Genomic DNA, 17834 nt, shown 5'->3' on the forward strand with positions numbered 1-17834 from the left:
GAAAGCTCTTTGCAACAAGGACTGTCTCTTATTCTAACGCACAGCTCCTAGCACAATGGGGCCCTACTACAAATAACAGTGTGGTCCAGTGGGTGGGGCATTGGCCTGGGATTCAGGACACCTGGGTTCCATTCCCAGCTCTCCCACTGACCTTGAGCAGGTCACTTCCCCTCTGTGCCCCGACCTTTCTCCTCCCAGCTTTTGCCTTGTCTAGGTAGATTGTCAGCTCCTTGGGGCAGAGACAATGTAGGTGGCTCCAGTGGACGGGGTTGAAATCTCAGCGGGTCTCTTGGTGCTACTGTGATACAAACAACTGACCTGGTCACCCCCCAACTAACCATCTCACCACTCCCCAAAAACTGGTCCCTTTTACCAGGCGTCACGCTTACAAGACAAAGGATCCTTTGCTTCCCATGCGGGGTTTGCCTCTGGCGACTAAATTTATTTAGCAAGAAAAAACTCTTGGCTGACTCTTCACCAGCCAGCCAGTTACATCGTTAATAAAGAACAACAGATCTGTCACTTAATTCATAAAACATACCTCAAGCAGTTACAACTAAAAAATAAAGTGGATTTTTTTTTTTAATTTAAAAGCTCAAAAATAACAAGCCATATGTTTTTGAAACATGTAGTAAACACGGAAGCAATATAGTCTATGATACAATATACACTATACACAGTGATGGGCTGCCGGGGGTGGGGGTGGGGGTTGGCATTATGGGCAAAAGAGGATTTAAAGATCCAAGATTCAAAAGGAAATGCCATGTCACTGAGAAATGAAAAGGAAAAATAAATCAGCGGAGAGGAAAAAAACCTCTTCAATTCATAATTAGAAAAGAACTTTGGAGGGAAAAGGATTGGGAGGGCAGATTATTAAACGGGCTCAATTAAATAAAAAAAAAAAAAAGCACTCACGATACACAGTGTTCATACTTGGGAGCTGGGAGCATAAGGCAACAATTTCCATAGAAAAAAAGGGCCTTCCAAAGGAGTTTATAGAGAGAGATATTTATAGATATTTATAGATTTTAAATATAAAGTAGGAATGTGCCGCAGAGCGCCAGGTGGGCTGTCTGTGGAGTGCTGCCCCCCGCTGTGTCGAAGCTTCACAAGCGCAGGGAGTGGGGGGGCACCGTGAGAAAGTTTCACCGGCATCCTTGTTCCGTTTACATGAGGATGGCACGGCACGGCTTGTTCAGTCCCCCCAGCCCGCGACGCAGCGAGGAGCATCTGCCGCTCGCACCCACGTTAGCATTTTCCTTTGGAAATAAGGGCTTCCCCTTCGTCCCGGCCCGTGCAATCAATGTCCGGCTCTGACGCGCTCTGCGGAGGAAGGAGCTGGATTCCCAAGGACTGTGCTGGAAGGCGGATGGCTTCCGAGGAAGGAAGATCAGCAATGACTCCTCTCCCCGCGCAGACACCTCTGGGAGGGTATCAAAGCCAGGAGTGCGACTACGGCTGTGGAGTCCCAGGCTGGCCGTCTGCCCAACCCCTACGCCGTACCCACGCCGGGGACTGTCCATGACAGTGCGGGGCTTAGCCAGTGCTCGAGGGCCAGCTGGCGGCCCCCGCGTCTGGCTGCCGCTAACCCTACAAGTTCTTGGTGACCAGGTGGGTTTTATAGTGCTTCGTCAGGTGGTCACTTCTCATGAAGCGCTTTTGGCACTGTGCACACTCAAAACGCTTATCACCTGCCAGGGAAACAAGAGCAACGTTCAACGCGCCAGAGGCCAGTGCTTGCTGCTGCAGCCGAGCCTCGATCGCTCCACCTCTAGACTCATGCCCGCAAGGGCGCGTGTTGCGTCCTCATGCCGGGAAGGGGGAATGCACCGATGCATGCTCCCCTTCCCGCCCAGCTCCCCATGTGTACAGCTCGCACCCTGTCCCTCCCCCTGCAGGGAGATGACGGATCTGTGCCAAGCTGCAGCTGGGGCGACGCGAAAGCAGCAGAGACCCCATATGCTCTGGAGCCCCCCTCCCCATCACCTAGTCAGCAAAGCGCTCGGCGGGCAAGGCGGCAGCATGCTCTGGGGTTACTGGTGAAGCGGAAGCAGGAGAGGGGGGAGACAGTCCCACAAGACCAGCTCCGAGACACGGCAGGGCTCTCCTGGTGGGACACGGGAGATGGGGAGCAGGTGCGGCGGGCAACAGACCTGTGTGCGTCCGGGCGTGCCGTTGCAGCTCATCGCTGCGCGTGAACCGCTTCCCGCAGAAGACCCAGTTGCAGACAAAGGGGCGCTCGCCCGTGTGCAGGCGGACGTGGGCCCGCAGCAGCGAGGTCTTGCGGAAAGTTTTGCCGCACTCAGGGATGTGGCAGATGTGCTTCTTCTTCCCCTGATCCCCTGACCTGCAGGGACAGGAAACCATCGCGACTGTTACTCTTGCTGATGTGGGGGCGGGGAGGGGCAGAGATGGCTGGCACTGTCTCTCTCTCCCCCCGACAATCACCTGTCCCGCCCCCATCTGCCCGCTCACCTTTTCTCCCCGTCCTTGCAGTTGGGGCAGGTGCATGCCATGCGCCGCCTTTTCTCCCCAGGCTGGATCTCCCCGGACAGCGCCTGCTCCATCTGCAGCTGGATCTGGGTTGGGCTCAGGCCGCTGATGGTCAGGTTGTTGCCAGACACGTTTTGGACTGTCAGCTGCTGCTGGCCTGCGGGTGAGAAGCAGAGGGAGAAGGGTATTAAGGCTGCTGCTCGGCGTTCCCCTGGGAGACCCCCAACCCCAAGCGGAGACGCAAACGTCTCGCTGCTGGCGTTGTACATGCCTCTTTTCCCATATTCCCCACACAGGCAATGCTCCAGCTGCCTAAGCAGATCAAATCCTTAAAAGGGAGGCCTGGCAAAGGGAAAGGAACCAGCTCCAATAATGTGACCAGTCCCTACTCAGCACCCCCAGATTTTGCTTCCTTTCTCCTCTGTGCCACCCTAGTATGCAGTGTCCCAACGGCCCTGGACCCCCCTGTGGTGCTGGCCCTTTAAGGGGGAGGCAAGTCCCTTTTTTCTGAATATACTGTGCGGTTTTTCAAAGTTTTCAATTTAACCCTTGGGGGCGGGGGGGAACAATCGGAACAGGAAACGAAAAAGAAACTTTGAAAAAACGTGCAATATATTTACAAAAAAAATGGGACTTACCTGGCACCCTGAGGGGCCAGCTCCAAGCTCCGGCTTCAGGGACGCGGGAGCCTGGGCCGCGCCGGGGGCTGGAAAGAAGAAAACTGATGTCAATGTCAGCGAGTGGAATGGATCCTCCCAGGGCCCCTGGGTGACGGAAATCCAACATCCTTCAATGCTGCTGAAAAAGGTCAGCTCAGCGCCTCTTCAGACCGAAGCCCTGTAGCTACTGAGCAGATGCTTTCCCTTCAGCAGGCCTCAAGACTGCTCTGCAGGGATCCTTTCTCTGCAGCAGAGAGGGCAGCTCAGCTTCCACAGTGCTTGGCTTCACCATGGGGGCCCTCCAAGCAAGTGGCCAATAAGCGCCAACTGTGGAAACTGGGCTGAGACACCCATCAACTCATCTCACGTATGGAACAGCCAGCAGGCCCTGCAGAGCCTGGGCTGGATCTGAACTTGCAACCCTTGAGGTGGAAGGTTCCATCATCATCTCAGGACTAGCCTCCTCAGCTGGTAGCTGGTAATTTACCATGAAACCACTACACCATGGTGGATGATGCAGACAGGAGTGAACATCTGGCCAGTGCCGATTCATTTATTTGCTGGTTTCGGGACAGATTTGTGTGCAAGCCACAAATTGTGGCAGCTCACTTAGCAACTGTTCTGTATTTTACACTGCTTTGGTTTAGCCAAGCGAGGAAGGACAGCTTCCAACTTAAAAATCCAGCTGGGAATCTTGCCACTTCCTGCTGAGGAAGAAGCCCTCTGGCAGGTCTTTCTGGATCAGAAAACAGATTGCCTTTTCCCAGACAGAACTTCCTTTCCTGATGCTTCCTGCAGCAAAAGCCTCCCAGCTGACCTCTGGAATGCAGAAACGTGCCACTGAGAGCAACGGGTCGATCTACCACATTGGCTGGGGGCAGATGCAGGCAATGATGGAGCACACCACAGAGCCATGATTCTCCGAAGTCAGTTATGAAAGGAAGTGTCTATGTCTGCAATGCCACCTTGGAACAGGAGGAGTTGAATGCAGTGCAGTATTTGCAAACTCTCTGTTGCTAAAGAGATCTGGAGACTGGGCTAAGACTCACCATTACTTCCAGCCTGCACAAATGCAGGATGGCAGTTGTGGTTTTGATATTTTCTCTGGCATGGTAGGAAAGTCACTTGCCCTAAGAAGAGGACACAGGGCTGTGTCCAGAACTGAACAGCAAGGGTATTATGAAGCAGGAGCTGTCATGGCTTGGGATGCTCAGCCACTCAGAATTCACTGGATTTCTTTCTCATCACTAGTCCGTGACCAGCGCTTGGAAAATTTTAGAGATCCTGAAAGCATCTGTAGTGGTCTGACTACTGGAAGCACTTTCGCAGTAGCCTTCCCCATGTGATTGTGGCAGGGAATAACCCACCACCTGCTAGTGGTTCTCAAACCGTGGGCTGGGACTCCGAAGTGGGCCGCAACCGCATTTTAATGGGGTCGCCAGGGCCAGCATTAGACTTGCTGGGGCTCAGGACTGAAGCTGAAGGCCAAGTTCCAACCCCACCCAGGATGGCGGGGCTCGGTCTCCAGCCCCCTACTTCCCCCAGGGTCATATGGTAATTTTCTTGTCAGAAGGGTCTGTGGTACAGTGAAGTTTGAGAACCCCTGTGCTGGAGAGAAGAGATGAAGGCTTTACACTGCTTGGAAGCTGGGATTCCAAGCTTTTGGGTTCTAGCATTAATGGTTTTGTTTTAAATAGCCGCTGCCTATACAACAGGCAGGAAAGGCAAAAGAATCAAGAAGGAAATCGGCAGGAGGGCTGGTACAGTACCCTCTCATACCACCTGACAGGGATAGACTAGGACAAAGCAGGAATTCCAGCTCTCCAAACCATCTGCCTCTAGTCTCGGGGTGGTCTAATAAGTAGGTGAGCTTAAAACTCACTGGGTCCGTACATCTACCAGGACTTTCGGGAGATTGGTTCAGGACCCAACAGAGCAAGTCAGCCCTCAGACAGGCATGACTATCAATCCCTGCTTTCATTAATTAACTTGGTTGCTCAGAGAGGCTGTGAAGCACTCTTGTAGAGTCTGGGGCTCAGCACAGCTGATCTATCAGGCGAGGCCTCCCTAGGGCTGCAGAGAGATACGAGGGATCTTTTGGGACAAAAGGGGCTATAGAATTGTAGGACAGTTAACACTCTGCAGTACTCGGTCACGGGCACCAGGGCTTGGCTTAAGATCCAAATGAAATCTACGCAGCCAGCGAGGAAGTTCCTGGCCCCCAGAACCTTTAAGGCTTTGGGAGCTCAGATAGTTTCTTCCCCCCCTACCCCGCCCACCTCCCCAATCAGCACACATCCCATCCCTAGCACTAGGGTGTAACAGTGCATATCCCACCTCCAGTGTTGGTGATTGTGACAGGTACGCCTTGGACTTGGACACCGTTGATGTTGATGGTCTGCATCGCCTGGGCCGCAGCCGCCAGCTGGGCGGCATTCAAGCTGATAATGCCTCCAGCAGGGGCGATCTTCGGCAGGGGGCGCTCTTTGCGGGCAGCTGGCTTTTTGCAGCTTCCTCCTGCTTGGGCACTGCGGGACATGGGGCTGCTACAGGAGGTGGGAGAAGGGGCCACCGTCACAGCCGGGGCTTCCTGAAGTAGCACGGTCTGCAGCTCCCCTGAAGGTGTTTTGAAGTAGACCTGAAGGAAGAAGGAAACGGGAAAGGACTCAGACCAGCCGTCGCTTAGCCAGAGCACAAATACGGCCCCGTGTGACTCACAGGATTGGGACGATGGGCTTGGGTCCAGGACACCCAATGCCACCGCCAACATAGTAAGTCCGCAATTCCGAGGAATTAAATGTAATTAACGTACACTACGGCCAGCCTGTGAGAGGGGTTTTCTGTGCCCTCCCAGCGCTGGGGCCGCCCTGGATCTCTCCACCTAGTCATGATCAGTCAAGAATCAGGAGTTGGCTATGTAAAAATAAGGCAAGTCCTGCAAGGATCCATCACAAGAAAGGCTTCTAACACATAGGAAGGTGACTGCTTGCCACACACCAGTCACATCCACCCCTCTCCCTACAACAGACGAAAAGACGCCTTCCACCTCCCTCACGACACATCAAACCACCATGCTTGCATAACATGGAAGTCTGGGCTTGCAATACATAGCTTGAAAGGAGAAGTTGCCCAGGTATTTCTAAACACAAACCCCGCCTGCAAAGAGATTCCTATCTCATGCAGTACCCCCCGGCCACTCTGCCTTTCCTTACACACCACCAGCTGAGTCACTGATCGTCGGTGGATCTCCCAGACACAGATGTACCCCCCAGAAAGGGTTAAGGACCTGGTACCTGCGTAGGAGTTGGCTCAGCTGCCTGGATCTGAAAGTTCTGAGAGGACTTCTGGGGGACGGTAGGGAGTGTGGCAGAGGCCGCCTGGACCACTCTCAGGGCCTGCTGGGGAATCTGTACCACCTGCTGCTCTTGCTTGGGTTGGACCACCTGGACCTGCTGCACCACCGCTGGCTGGCCTGAGCCAGGACTCTGCACTATCAGCAGGTTATTTCCTGCCTGGATTATGTTATCTGCCGTAGTCTCTATCAACACTGTTTCCACTTGTTCGGCCACGGCCATGGCTGTCGTCTGGGCTGGTGACATGGCTTTCTTTCTAGTCTTTTTACAGGGTTTTGACGGGCTCTCGGCTATGATCTGAGCCTGAGCGCCAGGGTCCGCGGCATTCACCAGGTTATTAACTGGCAGGGTTAGTGTCATGTTGCCGCCGCCGGTAAGCTTGACAACGTTGCTTGCACTCTGCACAGACGATGCCCCGGCCTTGTGCGCGGGAGCCGGCTTGATTGGCACAGGCTTGTGCGTGGAAGAGGAGGGGGTAATAATCGCTTGGTTAGTGCCGGGAATAATCTGAATCTGGTTGGCTAGGTTCTGTTGAACTTGTATGGTCTGCCCCCCTGCTGCTTGAATCTGAGGGACAGTCTGGTACTGGATGTTCGTAGACGAGCGGGCCCCTTTGTTGATCATAGTTGGATTCTGAATGGCAAAAACCAGCTGCCCCCCAGGATAGGATGTCCCAAGCTGAGACCCTTGGATCTGGAAGAGGTTCCCTTTCGACGACAAGATCCCAAAGCTGTTCTTACTGGAACCCAGAGGAACTGGTGCGGGTTTGATGGGGACAAGTTTTCGAGGCGTGGGCTGAGGAGGGGCCGGAGGAGTGACGGCGGCTTCCACGGCGGGAGGACCGATTTTGCTACATGTCGCTGCAAGCAGGGCTAGTGGAGATGGCTGAGAGTCCTAGAGGAGGAGACAGGAATGAAGAGACGGGTTCGAATTGAGTTGGTTCAGCTGATGCAGGAGATCAGTTTCAGAGGTGATGTAAACACAAAGCAAGTTTCTAAGGTTTCTGTACAGCTGTCAGAATCTTCCTTACCCATCACCAGTGCCTTTGATCTCAAAGCACATCCCCCTTCGGAGATAGGCTGGTGTTACTAGACCCATTAAGCAGATGGGGAAAATGAAACACAGAGGGGAAGGGACTTCTCCAAGGCCACAAAGTGACTCAGTGGCAGAACTAGGAAGACAAACCAGGTGACCTGGCTTCCGGTCCTGTGTTTTACAAGCAGGGCTTTGGAGCTGTGCTCCGGCTCCACTCCCGCTCCAGGCAAAAACCTGCAGCTCCACTGCTCTGGAGCTGCTCGTGGGCTCCGCTCCAAAGCCCTATTTACAAGGCCACCCTTCCTTCCAAATCAACAGCACCAACCTCTACAGAGACAGGGGAGGAAGCTCTGCAGGAGATGCTGATCCCCTGAGGGCGCAGTAAAGCAGCCACTAGCAAAACGGTTTCACAAGCACATTACATAGTTGTGCGTGGTGTGTCCCCCGCAGTTCTCAATGCCACAGTAAGGAGCCACGCAGTCGCCCTCTCACCTGTGCTGTGGAGGCAGCAGGCTGCAGGTATTCACTAGGACTGACTGCCGCAGTGGCTGCCATATTGTCCTCTTGACCTGCAGGGAGGAAACACACAGGAGGAGGAGTAAGGCTAACGTTGACAACAAGGAGTACAGTTCTCGCCCTTCTGCATCACCCCCAGCCCCGACGCCTAAAGGAGTCACATAACGCGTCCGTCCTCTGAACTAATCTCGCCTTCCAAAATCATCAGCGCTGACGCAACGAATGGCTCAGTTCCTGGCAGCGTGCGCCTTCATATGAAGTGGGATTTTATCGATTCGCAATTTGTTATTTCAACCTTTGCATGGATTGTTGCTAATGGTAGAAGGGACCATTACATCACCATGGGCAGCAAACAGAAGCAAAGGATCAGAAGACAGAGGGAAATGGATGGATTTCCTCGATTATTTATTTGTGTCTTAGCAGCACCTAGGGGCCTTGCATGGAGGTTGGGGCTCTGCTGCACTGGGCAAACAACACAGAGGAAGAGACAGATAGTCCCTGCCCTGAAGAGCTTACAGTCTACACAGACCAGACAGAGAAAGGGTGGGCGGAAGCCCAGAGACTTGCCCGAGGCCATGAAGAAGATCAGCAGCAGAAAGAAGAGTAGATCCTCTGGTCTGACTCCCAGTCCAGTACTCTCTCTGCAGGTCCATGTTGCCTTCTGTTTGCTTCCAAGGGAATGTCTACACTGCCAAAAAACCCCTGTGCAGGGCGTCTCCGAGCCTGTGTCTATAGACTAAAAACAGCCATGTAGACATTCTGGCTTGGGCTGGAGCTCAGGCTCTAAAGCCCACCCCACTCCCTGGGCTTTGGAGTCCAAACAGTCTACACTGCTATTTTCAGTGCCGAGGCTGTGGACCTGGGCTTGGAGATTCACTGCCATGGTTTTTTTTTTTTTTGCAGTGTAGACATACCTGAAGTTTTCTATCAGGGTAAAGTTTTAATGCTGTTTTGGGTTGGAAACAGAGTCAGTGCCGATTACTTTGGTGTGTTATTGGTGCAGAATGTGTAGAAGTCATTATGCAATTATGGGATAACTCTCTGCTGGAGGTCCCCTGCTTGCAGTGCAACTGCGGGAGGTCGAAAGGAAAATGCTAATGTGCAGATGGACAGGGAGGACATATAGCTGCAGCACGCAAAACAAAAGGACAAGAAAGCACGGCGGATGATTTCATGAGAGCCAAAGCTAGAGAGTGGAGTACACAGGGTTTGAAATAGGCAACTGAATGGGAAGAGAGAAGAGCTCAGGACAAGGATGAGGCTACACTAGGTGGAGACAGGGTAAGAAAAGCGCTTGTTTGACACATTTAGCAGCTGGAAGCAGAGCCTGCAGTAGCAACCATCTCAATTATTTGAATACTCTGATTAGATACTATATTCCTGTTCCACAGCATCAGAACCTGACAGGTCCAGCACTCGCTGGAGGTTTCCAGTATGACCGTCAGCAGTGAAAAGGTTAATACTGTTAGCACTTAATGGAAATACTTGCGCTTCTCCACTAACACCCTTCTGACAGGAGTGGGCAAGTTCTCAACTTCTCAGCCCTAACGCTCATGCTGCAGACTCCAGCGACACAGAAGGGAATGAGGAAGGTTGCAACGAGCACAGCAGAAAGGATTGCTTTGTTACAGGCTTAAATACAGTGAAGCCAGGAAAAGACTCCTAAATCCTTAGAACTTGCAGAGTCTTTTGTCCTGGAGAAGACGTTTCGTCCATGATATTTCCTTTGGCAAATTCCCCGGTCATCCCACCTAACATTCTTGGTATGGCTCAATAGCTTGATAATATTTACCTAGAAGACATGCCAGTGGGAGCTTTTTTAAGCCCGAACTCTCTGCGTTACAATCACTGGCAGGGTACAGATTTAAATGGGGAGTTATGGACATTTGAGGAATATGGCTGTTCACAGACACTCTCCCATCTCAGAGAGACAAAGGGAGGGGTGATCTTCGGCCTAAAGGTCTGGCATCCTCTGTCAGAAACCCTGACAATACACTAGCCCCAACCAAAGGCTGCATCTGCACAAGGAAAAAGAGGCTGGTTTTGGACCACATGGTAAAATCCCAGTGTGGACAAGGCAGTCTGTAGTTTCACAAGTGTCGAGATGAATGCGGGGAGGGCCTACGGTTTATCTCGACTAGCTAACACTTGTAAAAACAACAATTGCCTAGTCCACACTAGCATACTAACAAATGATTCAAAACCACCTTTTTTCCCCCTGGTGAAGACACAGCCTCCCCGTAAGCAGAAGGCAAATGCTGAAGTCCAAGAAAAGTGATCCACTCATGACATGGAGAAGCCAAGTCTTAGCTAATAGGGAGGGGAAGCGTTTAGTTCCAGTTTGCTTCGCTTTGCTGCTGTGAGCAAAATCAGCCCATTTACAAGGAGACGGGTCCTCACAGCAAAGCATGGAATGATCTCAGAATGGGTAGGCAGCTCTCCAGCTTCGTCTGCCAACCTTGGGGAGATGTACAGTACCCATGCACCCTGCACACACCATGAGCCATAGCAGTCAAATCAAGGATGCAGTATCCACCCCCCCCCCCCAAGAACAGCAACCAACCCCCTAAGTAACAGTGTAAAGGAAGACACCACAATGGGAGAGAAACAGAATGGCAGGCACGGTCTCTACACAATCGGAGACACACTGCACATGACAGCTCAGTCTGCCTCAGCCTATGAAAAGATGGGAGGAAAGGAATACAGTCTTGACATGCCAGGAGTGTGAACCCTGGGGCTATTTACCACCAGCTACAAGATTTGACTACTTCTCCGGTGATTCAGACAAGGTGGATATTCTTGACTAGTGCTTGATAGTACTTTCTTCCACACTGCCTCTCACGTATGGAAGGAGGATATATGTAACCATCCGCAAAGCCACCCCCTTGACCTCCTGCAAACTCTCCTAGGCCATGATGCCTCTAAAAAACTTGACAACGGTTAGGCGGCTGGTGTGCTAAGGCCACTGCCCATCATGCTGACCAGGACTGTCTTATTGTTCCCTTCTGCTCCCCAATCTGTTGGTATTCACCTGCTGTCTCATGTCTTATCTCTAGATGACAAGCTGTTTGGGGCAGGACCCTCTGTCTGTATAATACCTAGCACCATAGGGCCAGGGTCAGTGACTGGGGCTCCTGCAGGCTACCACAGTATAAATAATAAATAGTAAATATAACTGAATTACATCAGTATTTCTTACAGGTAGGTCAATGGAGAGACCTAGTGAATTAACATACTGTGCTGCTTAATTTGATTATCAGTTTAAGGAGTAACTCTAGGAATCAGTGTGTGTCTACACTTTACTCAACACAGGAGCCAGTCATAAGATCTTAATACAGCTCAGGGCTAGGAGAAACGCTATTTATATATTTCAGATGCAATTAAACCCAGAACACTTAGTAACGTCAATGTCCTTTGCCCTCATTCTCCTGTTTGCTGTTTTGACTGCCCTGAATGTTACTGACCAGTCTTTAAAACTATCGTTGGTCAGCAGAGACACAAAACTTCTCTCTGAGCAATGCCGAACCTTTCCCCAAACAGAGAGTAGCAAACAAACTGAGCTAGCGGGTTCCAAGCCAAGTCACCAAGGAGTCCACTTCCCAAAAGCAGACAGTTCAACACTGAGTAAGGAAAGACTCCAGGCTTCTCCCAAAGCTACACAAAGGCTGTTTCACATCCTGCCATGGCCAAGTGCATAAATCCTCACAGAGAGCCAGTTTAGAGATCCCAGAGCCTGGGACATCATCAGATGGAAATTATTTGCACCAGTTCTGACAAAAGGGCATCCATTCCCTTCAAGCCACTCTTGCTCATTCACTGTGGTAACCTCTCAGCCACCGAAGCATCAGATGTTAGCGCCCAGCTCGCTGGCCTTTGATAAAAGGATAGATTTTTCCCAGAAAACCAGGGGCTTGAACTCTTGCCCAACCTAAATGACTGTACCCTCCCTTTCAGCAGAAGCAAGAACTGCTATGGATTAATTTCTTGGATGGCACATGAGTGACATTAAGCCAGGCCAAAAAATGAAACACATTAAAGGGGCGTGGGGGGGGGTGTCATTAACCTTTATAAATCAATTAGGGGGATAAATGTGGAGAGAAAAGTCATCTCTCTGTGTTTGCTGTTTGAACCCAGTGTTAATCTGTCACACAAACATTTCCTCCCAACATCCCCTGGTGACAGATTGACATTTTGAAAAGGCAGCAGAGTACAAATCCACTTACAGCATGGTAAGACCAATGGGCTACTTAAACACAACTTCCAGGAGCCCATCTCTCTGTCCAATTCAGATTTGGGGACAGAACCATAATTTACTAGAGTAAATGTTTCCAAGCCTGTAGTCTTCTGGGATACAGACCTTTATGAGAAGCAGGAGAAGTTCCTCCTTGGCAAACTATCACCATTTGTCATCATCTAACAGCAGTTTGCTGTGAGCTACTCACTTATTCACCAAGAAGTCACTTAACAATTCAGAGTCACTTTGCCCTTCTGTAAACCCACAACTACAGTCAAGTGCCAAACGGAACAGAACACCCCTTGAACCTGTCAAAGAGCGCTCACTCAAAGTTACAACCTTTCTGTCCACCCCATTCCCACTGTACTTTGGCTCTCTGCCTTGGAAGACTGCTGGCTGAAGAGTTGTTTCTTTTATCAAGTTATCTGAGCAAATACAATTAGGACTTGTTCCTGCCCTCGGATACACAAACAGGGACACGTAGGTACTAGCTAACTGTCCAGATACCGAGTCTTTAAGCATGCAGGCTAAACAGCTCTCTTCGTTAGTTTAGAATGCATTTAAAAACTCCACCGGACTGCAAACTGAGCAATCAAGCTGTACAACAAGAACAAGAAAACTTACCAATCGCGCCAGCCAATAAGAACCCATTTCCAGCCAGTAGTAACGCCTGTTAGAAGCCAGCTGGAACATTCACACCAGCACGATTGGTAGGTTTTCTGAGAGGCGACTGCTTCACTTGTCACAAGACTTAATTTTTTGAAACTCTGCCATTATCTTCAACATTCTACAAAAGATATAAAGGGAAGAGTGGTTTGGGTTTTTTTCCCCTAATGATAATTAGCCCCTTTCATTGAAGCTCTGCCATCAGGAAATTTTCCTTTGTACCCACAACTTCCTTCTCAGTATAAAGAGCCTATGCAAATACTTACATAACACACCTATCAATACTCAGTACCACAAGTGGCAAAACATGTCTCCAAGTCCTGCAATCTGGTCTACGCAGGCAGTCTTCTACAGAGATATGAAGACTACGCAGGTGTAAAAGATCTATCTATCTATGGTACTTACTACATTACTGTAGGATCCAAGTGCCTCACAATCTTTAATATATTTATTCTCACAACACCCCTCTGAGGTAGGAAAGTATTGTCTCCATTTTACATATGGGAAACTGAGGAACAGAGAGGCTGAGTGATTTGCCTGAGGTTGCAAGTCTGTGGTGGAACAGGGATTTAATCCCACAATTCTCAGTTCCCAGGCTGGCCCCCTAACCACTGAACCATCCTTCCCACCCATATGGATCACATTGCATGGCTGGAGTTCATGTGTGAAAGAAACTACACTGGAATTAAAAAACACAAAGGAACATCCACCTAACCAAAAGCAGCCTTTGTACATGTGGCTACAGCTGACCTCACCAAATCACAGCTTTAGGTAACATGGCTCTGTTCTTACTGGGGACAGGCCTAAAAAGGAATAAGATGTTAAACCAATTGAAAGATGGGGACAGAAGCTTCCTCTTTTGCAGAGGATTAGAAATATATGTTTACTGCAGTCAGACAGCAGATTCAGGAAATTTAAAAATAATTCCTAAACCCACAAGTCAGCTGAGAGAAAAATTTTGATTTCTCAATTCTTCACAATGGTTATGTATTATTTGTTTAGTGTCAACAAGATGCTTGGAGCTGCACATTGGGTAGGTGAGCAGAGCTCTAGTTCTACATTTAATAGGACTGCCAGATAGATTAGGTCCAAAATTTAAGGCTAATGGAGAAAAAATGGATCTTAGTAAAATTGTTCATAAGGATTAGATGGACCTTTGGTCTGACCCAGTATGGCTGTTCTTAAGTTCTTATTAGCTTGTGACGAAACACACACACCCCTGAGAGACGTAACAAGCCAATTTAACCCCCCTGTGTAGCTAGTGCTAGGTCAACGGAAGAATTCTTCTGTCAATCTAGCTACCTTAGCCTTTTGGGCAGGTGGATTACCTACCGCACCACGAGAACCCCTCTTGTTGCTGTAGCGAGCGTTTACACTGGAACACTACAGCGGCACCACTGCAGTTGTGCTGTTGTAGCATTTTCAGTATAGACACAGCCAAAAAGAAGTTACAGGAAAAGTATTTTTTCAGTGTGTTTACTCTGTGGATTGGCAAGCACTGTGTGTTTAGTTGGTTTGACTGTTACCCTGTAGAGCAGTAGTTCTTAACTAGGGGTCCACATACTCCTGGAGGTATGCAGAGACCTCCCAGGGGGTACATCAACTCATTGAGATGTTTGCCTAGTTTTCCAACAGGCTACATGAAAGCCCTGGCGAAGTCAGTACAAACTAAAATTTCATATAAACAATGAGTTGTTTATACTGCTCTATAAACTATACCCTGAAATGTAAGTACCATTTTATATTTAAATTTATTTTATTATATGGCAAAAATGAGAAAGTCAGCAATTTTTCAGTACTAGTGTGCTGTGACACTTTTGTATTTTTATGTCTACTTGTTTACCAAATCAGTTTTTAAGTGAGATGAAACTTGGGGGTACTCAAGATAAATCAGACTCTAGAAAGCAGTACAATCGTCTAGAAAGGTTGAGAACACTGACATAGAGGCAGCTAGCAAAGGAGAAACAAATATTATGAATTTAAGGCCAGAAGAGACCACTGTGATCATTTAGTCTGACCCCCTGCACAACACAGGCCAGAGAATTTCACCAAATGGTTTCAGCATCCAGCCATAACTTCTGGTTGAAGTAAAGCATGCATCTGAGAGAGAGAATCCAATCCTGATTTATTAAAAATCTGAAGTGATAGAAACTCAACTGCATCCACAGATAAGTTGCTCAAGTGGTTAATTATCCTCCCTGTAAAATGTGTGCCTTATTTCTTTTTGCTAGATATTACTTATTCTTTAGTGCCAGTTATACTAATTTATAAGACCCTTGTAAATATCCACAAGGGAACTGAAAATTTTAAATAAAATTTATTTTCAGGAATTCAAAGGGTGATCTCTAGTAAAAACCATTTTTTTAAAAATGTGTCAATTTCAACCTAACAGCACCCCTCTAATATTCTTAAGTGTTTATCACTAAGGCAAACTGTTTTTAAGATACAATGTTTAACCTGAGTGGTCGCTCTAGCACCAAAACTTCAATATGTTAGTTCTGGAGTTTCTTCATCATCAGTTCTGATTCTTTAACACCTTCTTTTCCCTCAAAGGAGAAAGTTTTCACTATAACCAAATTTGTAACCAGCACATCAGGTTGCACTAAGACAACACAAGACTTACATTTTACTTTGCTATACTAAGTGTGCTGTATTGCTTTGTCCTCAATAGACTTTTTAGGGAAATCCCCCACTATTTCAGTTTCATAGTACTGTAACAGTGGGAGTGCTAACGTGGACAAAGTACAGATGGCTACTAGTGCTTTGACTATATATATGTCATGTTATGCAGATGACTGGCTCCCAGGCACATGCCTGCACACACACACACACTCTTATAAGTTAGATTTAACATAGTCCTAACCCCAAGATATTGTTTTGAGTCACTTGGTCCCAGACTCTGGTCTCTAAACTCGTACTTCACAGCCTCCCTATAACAGACAGTAGGAGACATCTGGAGGGTGTGGATATTTTAACTGCTTGATAGTAAACACAACGTGGCCCTTGGGACTCCAGCAGCATCAGGGAATGAGAGGGTGATCAGGCCCTGCAGAGACTTCCATCAGCATCAGTCCTGCTGCACACTGTGGTTCCCAAAGCATCCCATGCAGGTGAGGTTCTCCAGCTCCAAGCACCCAGGGACCAAGAATCCCTACATCCCCACACACCCCTGCTAACCCCGTCAGTTTCACCCCCACCATACCTCCTGTACTGTAGGGAAGCAGATATCCAGTTAATCCCCTCCATACACCATGCCCATCCCCGGGCAGCCTATTCACCCTTTTACCCAAGGTGCCACACCAAGCCCTTAGGAACAAAGTGCCCTCCACACCCACCTCAATGCACTTGGGGTTGAGGGGTATGGAGATTAGCATGGTCCCAATGTCCCTCACCCTATCCCAATACACTGAGGACGATGCAAACCCTGTGCCCCCTGCCCAATCCCAGTGTCCCCAATGCACTGGGGGACCACACAAATCTCCTGACTCCCTATCCATCCCTAATGCCCCCAAGTACCCAGCCCAATGCACCGGGGAACCATGCAAACCTCCCTCCCCCATGCCACCCACCCCAATGCAGCAGGGGACCATACAAACCTCCCTGCCCATCCCTAGTGCCCCCCCAATACCCAGCCCAATGCACCGGGGGACCATGCAAACTTCCCTCCCCCCCCACCATCCCTGATAGCCCCCAATGCCCCGGGGGACCCAGCAAACCTCCCTGCCCATTCCTGGTCCCCCCAAGGCTCATCCCAATACGCTGGGAGACCATGCAAACCGCGGGTTCTTAGGGAGGCGGGTTATCCCCGCCCGCCCGTCCGTCCGTCCCGCCTCCTCCCGGGCCCCGGAAGCGCCGCCCGCCCGCAGCCCGGGGAGGGCGGAGCAGGGAGCCCCACGCCCCCTTCCGGGTCCCCGTTCCGCCCGGGTCGGCGCCGCTCCCGCCCCGCTGCCCGGGCCCCGGAGCCCAGGCCCGGCCCCGCCCCGCCCCCGCTCTCGGGCCCCGGGGCGGGAGCTCCCGCGCTCTGCCCGCCCGGCCCCCCGCCCCGGGCAGGGGTGAGCGAAGTGCACAGACCCGGCTGGAGCGGAGGCGGCGGCGGCGGCGGCTCCGACCCCCTCACGGCGCCATCTTCCTCCTCCTCGGCCGCCCGGGCACCGCCCTGAACTCCCCGCCCCCTCGGCTGCCGTACGGCCAATCCCCACCCGATCCGCACCTTCCCTGGCCAATGGGAGCGCGGACACACTGGCACTGCCCAGTCAAGAGCCACAAGCCCCTGATTGGCGTCTCCGCCGATCAATCGGACCCAGTGATGGAGTGCCGGCTGCACCAATGAGCGGCTGATTTGAGAATGACGGACGGATCTGGGAGATCAATAGAAAGACGGCTTTCTGATTGACGATGCGGCTTACCAATAGACGGAAGACCAAACTATCGCCCACTGGTAATTGATTGACAAGTGAATGCGGGGGGGGGGGAGTGGACTAAAAATAGGCGGGATTTTTTTAGTAGAATTCTACGATTGGTCACTACAGATGATGATTGATATGTATAATAGCCAATTAAAAAGCCAGACAGTCCAGCTCAACCTCTTATTGGTTCTTCTAAATCAGCTGGGCTGTGAATTCTGGAAGGTTAGTAACAGCGACAGCTGTTCCACTTCAGAGGTGGTTGCATTTCAGTGTTGGGCCTTCACTCCTACAAATGTACATAACTTGTTCCAAATTGGCTGCAGAGGTTGGGTGCCCAGCTCTGGACTGTAAGAGGTGCTGACCCCACCCGGAGCTCCCAAAGAGTGACTGGCGTTGTGAGCACTCAGTACCTCCACAACATCAGAAGCACATAAATCAACAGCCACTTTTTTGGGAAAATGATGCAATTAGC

General features: G+C 50.2%; 1 protein-coding gene across 4 annotated transcripts; it reads right to left on the bottom strand.

Moving 5' to 3' along the window:
- Positions 1-418: 418 nt before the first annotated feature.
- On the bottom strand, positions 419-17100 carry SP2 (Sp2 transcription factor). 4 transcript variants are annotated; one of them, XM_077806235.1, is made up of 8 exons: positions 17028-17089; positions 12915-13077; positions 8033-8109; positions 6446-7399; positions 5490-5790; positions 2476-2650; positions 2154-2347; positions 419-1691 (listed from the first exon to the last, which is right to left on the bottom strand). In XM_077806235.1, exons 3-8 carry the CDS (start codon positions 8093-8095, stop codon positions 1591-1593), a joined length of 1788 nt encoding a protein of 595 aa, XP_077662361.1. In that variant the 5' UTR covers positions 8096-8109; positions 12915-13077; positions 17028-17089; the 3' UTR covers positions 419-1590. The 4 variants fall into 4 exon arrangements, with proteins under 4 accessions (XP_077662361.1, XP_077662362.1, XP_077662360.1 ...); XM_077806236.1 differs by lacking the exon at positions 12915-13077 and having other exon boundaries at positions 17028-17100; XM_077806234.1 differs by lacking the exon at positions 17028-17089 and having other exon boundaries at positions 12915-14181.
- Between the last annotated feature and the right edge of the window lie 734 nt (positions 17101-17834).

The sequence above is a fragment of the Eretmochelys imbricata genome, chromosome 27 (assembly GCF_965152235.1).
Source record: "Eretmochelys imbricata isolate rEreImb1 chromosome 27, rEreImb1.hap1, whole genome shotgun sequence".
Taxonomy (NCBI): Eukaryota; Metazoa; Chordata; order Testudines; family Cheloniidae; genus Eretmochelys; species Eretmochelys imbricata.

Bases quoted from the DNA above. Each gene is read 5' to 3' on its own strand.
- SP2 (XM_077806233.1), bottom strand. The intron at 7,400-8,032 runs GTGAGAGGGCGA...CTCCTCCTCTAG, and splicing joins CTGCTGCCTCCACAGCACAG to GACTCTCAGCCATCTCCACT. The intron at 1,692-2,153 runs GTCTGTTGCCCG...TTTCCCTGGCAG, and splicing joins GCACGCCCGGACGCACACAG to GTGATAAGCGTTTTGAGTGT.